The 7,769-nt window shown below is 38.4% G+C and overlaps 1 protein-coding gene across 1 annotated transcript in view; it reads left to right on the plus strand.

Moving 5' to 3' along the window:
* The window catches only part of slc5a6b (solute carrier family 5 member 6), a 10,994-nt gene extending 4,404 nt beyond the window's left edge, over positions 1-6,590 (plus strand). The window contains exons 7-16 of the mRNA XM_035674270.1: positions 433-573; positions 1,038-1,167; positions 1,416-1,504; positions 2,627-2,739; positions 3,159-3,229; positions 3,313-3,399; positions 4,409-4,581; positions 4,664-4,770; positions 4,865-4,986; positions 5,879-6,590. Coding sequence (XP_035530163.1) covers positions 433-573; positions 1,038-1,167; positions 1,416-1,504; positions 2,627-2,739; positions 3,159-3,229; positions 3,313-3,399; positions 4,409-4,581; positions 4,664-4,770; positions 4,865-4,986; positions 5,879-6,025 — 1,180 coding nt within the window. The 3' untranslated portion in view covers positions 6,026-6,590. The remainder of the gene's footprint in view (positions 1-432; positions 574-1,037; positions 1,168-1,415; positions 1,505-2,626; positions 2,740-3,158; positions 3,230-3,312; positions 3,400-4,408; positions 4,582-4,663; positions 4,771-4,864; positions 4,987-5,878) is intronic.
* The last annotated feature ends 1,179 nt before the right edge of the window (positions 6,591-7,769 follow it).

The following is a 7,769-nucleotide window of genomic DNA, read 5'->3' on the forward strand; positions in this document are numbered from 1 at the left end:
AAAGTGGATTGGATTGGATTGGAGAACCAAGTGGCTGCAGATTTTTCCATTGCAAACATTGAGGACAGAATAGCAGCTAATTTCTCTCGTCTGCACAATTTTGATCAGTCAGGAGTGTGAAACCACGCCTGGTGGAGCTGGCACCCCATGTGCCCGGGCTGGGTCCTTGGGTTTGAGTCTGATCTGTGGCCCTTTGCTGCGTGTCATCCCTGCTCTCTCCAGCTTTCCTGTCTATCTTGAGCTGTACTACCAGTGAAGGCAAAACAACCTAAAAAAAACTGTAAAAAGGAAACCAGCTACTGTATTGACTAAAATCCTGGTGGTTCCATGGTTCACTTGTTTCTGTGTGTAGATAAATTCCAGTGCACACATTTGCTGGTTTGTTCCCTAAAGTGTTGTCTCAGTACTGTATTTTCTCTCTCTCATGTTCAGCCTAAACCCAGATCCCACGGAGAGACACACCTTCTGGACTCTGGGGGTCGGCGGGGTCTTCCTCATGCTGTCCCTGTACGGAGTGAACCAGGCTCAGGTCCAAAGATATCTCAGCTCACGCACAGAGAAAGATGCTGTCAGGTACTGTAGATTTTCACATTGAATCCCTCTCTTCACACTTCTGTTAGCTTTCAGAATAGAATAGAAAAGTAGATTTAAAGTTGGCCGGTATTTTATAGACTTTTTATTGACCACGCTGTGTGGACCATAAACAGATACTGTTTGTAAGCTCCACAGTCATTAACATGACTTGTACTGAGCCTTTTTCATGTTAGTGACACTCTGCATTTGTTTTTTTGAGGTCATTTAGAAACATGTGGTTGGTCAGCCCACCACTTTCATCCAGATGGAAATATCTGAACGACTGGATGGACTGGCATGAAACTTTGTACAGATCATAATCTCCAGAAGATGAATCCTAATGACTTTGGTCATCCCTTGAGTTTTGATATGGTCAAGACGTTGGTTTATGATTAAATACTTGTAAGACAGACCAAGAAAATCTCAGAACTGACCAGTTTTACTACGTTCCTATCCGCCGGCAGGTCTTGCTACATGGTGTTTCCCTCCCTGCAGTTGGCCCTGGCTCTGAGCTGTGTGATGGGACTGGTCATGTTTGCACGATACTGTGGAGAGGATCACTCTGACAAACTGGGCACCTCTTCAAGGGATGCAGTGAGTTTCTGTGTTTTTTTTCCCTGTTTAGAGTGAATATGATTTTACCTTTCCTGCCCTTTTTGTTTCCTTGATTTTAAGAGAGGTACAGCATGAATATTTGCATACTTTCTTCCCGTTAGGCTCATTATGTAAATTTGTTCTCATAGATGTCAGATATATATGTCGTTTAACGTGACTAACAAATATATGCAAAACATACTGAAGGTTTCAGGAAATTCATAAAACATAATATGTTTTTTTTCCAGATGGTGATATACTTTGTGATGGATATGCTGCAAGGCCTCCCTGGACTGCCTGGACTGTTTGTTGCGTGTTTATTCAGTGCAGCTCTCAGGTACGCATCAGTCTAAATTTTCCTTTTTTAGTTAAACAGGTTGTCAGTCTAAGCAGAACACCAGCACGAGGGAGGCTTGTACATGAACTGATTGATGTATCTCGACATCAGTCAAGATGTGTGGATGTCTCTAGACTTGGGACGATAGGAAAATTTCCTGTCACGATTATATCTTGGCCAAAATAATTGTGATTATTATCACAAAAATCATGAAAATATACTCAAAATGTCACTAAACATACTAGAATCACTTTACTTTATATAACACATATTTATTGCATCACACATAGGCACCTAATCTCCCTGCTCTGTATGTTTGAATCTATGTTATTTCCTCACATCTCGGGGGATACAACAGGCAAGCCGAGCCGTCAGCCATGGTGACAGCTTTAGGATTCTGGAAAGATTTTTGTACACTGATGCGCAATAATATTGTATATCATCTTATCCCTAAGTGTGTCCCTTTTACAATAACCAGGGAAGAGGCTGTAAAGAGTTCAGTAACACAGGCAACTATTTAGTAGTTACAACGTCTTAGTGAACTTTTCACATTTCTGGTGTTGACTTTTGACCCTAATGAAGTCATAAAGGTCTTTATCAATTTATGCTTATGTCATTTTATTGGTTCTGAGCCAGTAGTTTCTGTCATTTTCACCAAAATCTCACAGATTTTCTCCTTCAGACTTTTAATTAATGCATTTTATCATCTATTTTTTTAGTCTTATACAACAGAACCACCGGCTGCAGAATGAACGCCTCTCTAAAACAGCATCAACAATAACTGAACATTATAACATTCATAAAGAGAGGATTTATTGCAGAACTGACTTTATTAGTTTCAGCTATGTGTACCTAATCAACAGCAACAGAGTGTATAATCAGTTATAAATCTTGAATTTTTTCACCTCAAAGGTTTCTTCATTTCTCCTGGTTATCTTTAAAAAGAAAATGTGCAATGCATTTGTATTTGAATCTTGTAAGAAAGCTTTGATACAAATCTGCCTGTTCCCTTCCTGCACACCTGTCACCGTGGGAGTGCAGTTAAAATAAAATGTATACTATTTTTCATACTTTTTACATTAATGTTTGTATTTATTCATTGTTTTTGCTTTTCCTGTGCAGCACCATCTCTTCTGCTTTTAACTCTTTGGCCACTGTGACAATGGAAGACCTCATCAAACCACATTTCCCCGCCATGACAGAGGAGAGAGCAACCCTGCTGTCCAAAGCCTTAGGTTAGCTCTCTCAAGCTTAACATTCATCAATCAGTCCCTCCAGGATTTCACAGGCTTTCTTTGGGGATTGTTGCGGCCTAAAATACCTGGTTTAACGGCATCTTTTCTAAAAAAAAATTGCAATACAAGTTGCGTTTTCTGTTTTTTGTATAATTAAAACTGAAGGCAACTTGTTCCAGTGAGAATAAAATTGCACTGTTTGAAGTAAAATGATCTGCATCTTCACAAGTAGAAACAAGCAAGTGAGTTTGGTGACGTTTTGCACAGGAAAAGAAGCAGTTATTGGACAAAATTGCTGGTTTACTTGGTTGAATTTGTGTAATTGTTGCGATCGCAGCTTCCTGGAGGGACTGATCAATGCACGTTACAGAGCTGTATAATAATGATGCGTTTGTTTCAACTTGTGCCTCCCCAATAAGCTATGTCCTACGGGCTACTGTGTCTGGCCATGGCCTATCTCACTCACTTAATGGGCGATTCCGTTCTACTGGTAAGTTCACAGCCTGTGTGATTAAATAAGAACCAACATTTGTCACTAAATCGCACTGACTGTTATTGTGTTTGAACTCCCAGGTGGCTTTGAAAATCTTTGGGATGGTTGGAGGTCCGATTCTTGGTCTGTTTTGTCTCGGGCTGTTCTTCCCGTGGGCTAACTCCACTGTAAGTTGAACCTCATTAATTAGACAATATCATGAGACAATGTGCAGTAAAAACATCTTGTTATATCGCTGCTTTGGCTTAAAGTAATAAATTATCTTCCAAATATTTTAATCATAAAAATATGTTTTGCAATGTGGTTTCCAACATTTGGACATGTGAAAGCTAAAAATGAAGTCATGTGTACATTACAGTTTATGGGCTTATTATGGATATGAGCTTCAACTAATATGTGACTTACTTAAAGTTGAAAATACCCTGTGTACAGCAGTGCTTTTCTTCCAGGTGCCAGCTGGTGCAGAGCAAACCAAAGTAAACCAGACAACTAAAATATATTCCAGCACACACCAGGATACTAAGATTGACACGGTTTGGGGCGCCTGGTTAGCTCAGTCGGTAGAGCTGGCGACCCATATCCCAAGTTGCTGTAGCGGCCTGGGTTCGAATCCTACCTGCGGCTATTTGCTGCGTGTCATCCCCTCTCTCTCCTCTCTCTCTTCTCTCTCCTCTCTCTCTACAGCTGTCTATCTATAAAGCCAACAAAAGGCCAAAAAAATTACTTAAAAAAACAAAAAACAAAAATGAGTCTGGAAAAGGTACAAAAGTTCATCAAATTGATGGCTTTTAATGCTTAATAACTTTTGTAGTTTGATATGGCACGCAATACTATTGTACAATACTATTGTATTGACTGTTGGGACTTAAGCACAGAGCGACTTTGATGAAGCAACCTTAGCTCCTTTTTGTTTTGTTTTTAATGTAATAAAACAGTGTTGATTTTAGCATTGTGGTGTGCGCTGGAATATATGTTGGTTGTCTGGTTTAATGTGAGTTTTCCTTTTCAAGTTTTGTTCAGAGACGGACAAAGAGGACTTGAACGTGTTCAGTATTTCACGAAAAAAAGCCAGAATTAGAAGAAAATATGACAAAAAAATTAAATGCAATGCTACTAGTTCCTAAAAATAAATGTAAATCTACAAATAAGTAAATTGTGTTTTCCTGTCGTTCCCAGGGAGCACTGGCAGGTCTGGGGGCGGGTCTGGCGATGGCTTTCTGGGTCGGCATCGGGAGCATTGTCACTCGGAGCTCCGGCCCGAGACCACCACCGCCCGAATGCAGAGCCATCCTTCTATCGGATAACGCGACTACTGATATTCAGACCGTGCTCAGAAACGTCACTCTGAGGTATCAGGCACACCAACAGCACAGCATGATTTGTTTTTACTGCCATCATTTCACAAGTTAATCATCTGTCTTTGCTCCTCAGCCGACCGTCTGGGCTGAAAAGATTTTATTCATTGTCCTACATGTGGTACAGCGGGTTCAGCTGCTTCACAGTCATCCTAATAGGCCTGATCATCAGCTTTCTCACTGGTAGGCAACTTCTTACACATTCCCTCTGTAATACAGGGGTTTTCTTCTCTAACTTTAAATTGTTTTAATATATACATATATATTTATGTTTTAGGGCCTATGAAAGAAGAAGATGTGACCCCAGGCACAATCTATCCGTTGTTGGGGAAACTGCTTTGTTTTCTCCCTGAGCACATCAAAAAGAAACTCTGCTGTGTGACTCCTCTGGGAGAGATGGTAAGTAAAATGATGATGTTTGATAATCGGTATGAGCAACACATTTAAAAACCGCCTCAGATACAGTGATTCAGGCTCAGTGAGAATGTAAAGATATATCGAGATACAAACGTGAAGATTCGAATGAGTGAGAGGGCTTTGGGCAGACGTTTTGAGCCCTTTATCCACACTTTCTGTAAGTCCGCAATGCTGCAGACTTTGCCCGAGGGAATTACCCACAGTTCATAGCGTTGTGACATTAAATACAGGGGCTATCAGGAGAAGCCCTGAAGCGTTAACAAAACAAACGTGGGAGGAGTAACAAGAAACAATGTTTACAGGTACGTGTATGAAGCTGTTGTGACAAAAACAAGCAAATTGATCATTTGACAGTGAGCTCTCGTTCATTCAGACGTTCAAATCAGGCAGTCGGTCCCTGAAGAGCTATAACTAAGAAAGTGAAAAAAATAAAAAGTAATTGAAGGCTACTTAACGTGGGGTCATCAAGGTAACGTGATATAATAATATATTTCATAACGAAAACAATTTTATAAAGAGCTTTAAAAGAATTAAACCATTTCAGGACTGAGGCAAACAAATCAGGCAATTCAAATAATACAGAAAATAAGTAAAACTCCAAACAATAAAGATGAATATTAGAAATAAAACACATTGGCAACAAAAACAGTGGCTAGAATGAATGAAATGCTTTTTTGAGATACGTTTGGAGAAGTGAATATGTCGTGTTGTGTAGTGACCCGTTCCTGTTTATACCATTACAGCCTCTCACACACTAACACTAGATGACGTCTGTGAGGGTTCAGTGCTTAGGCTTTAGGGTGGGATATGATCTCAGTTACTTAATCTTTCTATCTTTATTTACCTTTTAATGATATTTCTATTAATCTTCTAGCTTTCAGCACAACAAAGGCTGCCTCCACAAGTCAAAGAAAGGAATGGATTGGCATTCCCAAAAGAGGACGGACCATCACCGGATGAGACAGAGAGTTTTCTTCCCGAGGCTCACACACCTTTTGTGGAGTGTGAAACAGCCGTGTAATATCACGGTTTCATGTCTGACTGGAAAACGGTTAAACTGTCTTTACACAAAGCACTTGGACTAAAAAGAAATATCTTTATTTCTCGTTTTGTTGCTGTAATTAACGTGATTCAGATTTGCACTGTCATGCTGCAGCAAGATCAAAGAGTGAAAACTACAGGGCTGTGTTTTTTATTTAATCTACTGACATCTTCACATCCTCAATAAAAGTGCAGCTGAGTCTGTTTATAGTTTTATATTTTGTCACAGGTTTGATTTGTCAGAGTATTTGTCAGCTTCACTGAATCACATTCAGTTGGTTCCTTGGTTTTTTGTACGTGTAAAAGCTGCACTACACTGTTTCATGAGAATTACTGGATATTCTGTGAACTTTAGATCAAATAAAATGTATATGCATATATATATGTAAATGTATATAAAACATATACTTGACTATTGTTTAGCACTACTGCAGCTGAATGGTCCCGTGTCATACTATGGGGAGATGATAGTGCCTCACTTTTTATGAATGTATGACAGAAAAAAACTTTTTTTTCTAAGAAGGATTAAAGATTTTGTAGATAAACTTTTGCATTGTTTTGTCCTCTTATTTGAATTGTGTGCAACTCGAATAACTTCAATCATGAAGTTCACAATAATCATAAAGTTTTGGTAAATGTCTGTCTTACAGGAGCACCCCAGGAAACAGGCACTCTAATGATTTTTACACATGAAGATTAGTATTATCATCGTTTTTAGTCTGAAAAATGTGTAATTTATAACAAAGCCTGCATTATAAACTTGAGAAGATGTTGGTATTTACCACACAAGGAGGTTGTAATGAAAGAAGCTATTGAAGTGAATGTTTTTTACTTTAATACTTTTCTTTTTTTTTGCTACTTTCCATTTCTGCTCTTTTGCATATTGTAGTTTTTATTCCATCACATTTATTTTGTATATATATTGTATATATATTTATTTTCATATAAAAATTTTAAAACAAGCATATACGTGAAAAAATACAGTTCATTGTTAACAATAAATTAAATCCCCAGTAAAATGGTTATACAATAAATAATAATGTTACACAAAAACAGTGTTTTATGACTCATTTGACCCGACCTGTTTTTTTTTTTTTTACCATTTTACTAAATGTAAATACTTAACTAAGACATGTTATATATATATATATATATATATATATTAAAACTGTTGTGAAATTCCCTAATTAAAATATTCAAATATGTTTGAATGTTTTCCATTGCAAAGGAGTCCTGCAGGGAATTCGTAGCAGTGATGAGGTCTGCAGGTGTTTGTCCTGGTGTTTGTCCTGTCTAACGTTTACAGCCGTGGTAGCAGCTTGGTGAGGCTCTATGTAGTTAAATGCTAAACATCACCATGCCAACATTCTTACAATGGCAATGCTAACATGCTGATGTTTAGCAGGTATAATCATGAAAATGGTCAGCTGAGCGTGCTAATATTGGCTTTTTAGAACTAAAGACAAAGTACAGTTGGTTGGATGTGGTAAAAATGTGCAAAACCAAAGATGTTAATTTCATAGTGACGCCAGAGATCAAGTCAGAAGATGCCTAAAAGTCAGACGGACCAACAGACAAACTATCAAAGATTGGCATCATTCCTCTCTTTTCTCCACCTTAGTCTGTCCCACCACACAGCTCATTCAGAACTGGCCCGAATGTTTAGTTTTTCCATGCTATCTAATGACATGGCACATGTCTTATTCTATTAGTTCTTCTAAATT

The sequence above is a fragment of the Morone saxatilis genome, unplaced genomic scaffold, assembly GCF_004916995.1.
Source record: "Morone saxatilis isolate NCDOM2014 unplaced genomic scaffold, NCSU_SB_2.0 Contig3, whole genome shotgun sequence".
NCBI lineage: Eukaryota > Metazoa > Chordata > Actinopteri > Moronidae > Morone > Morone saxatilis.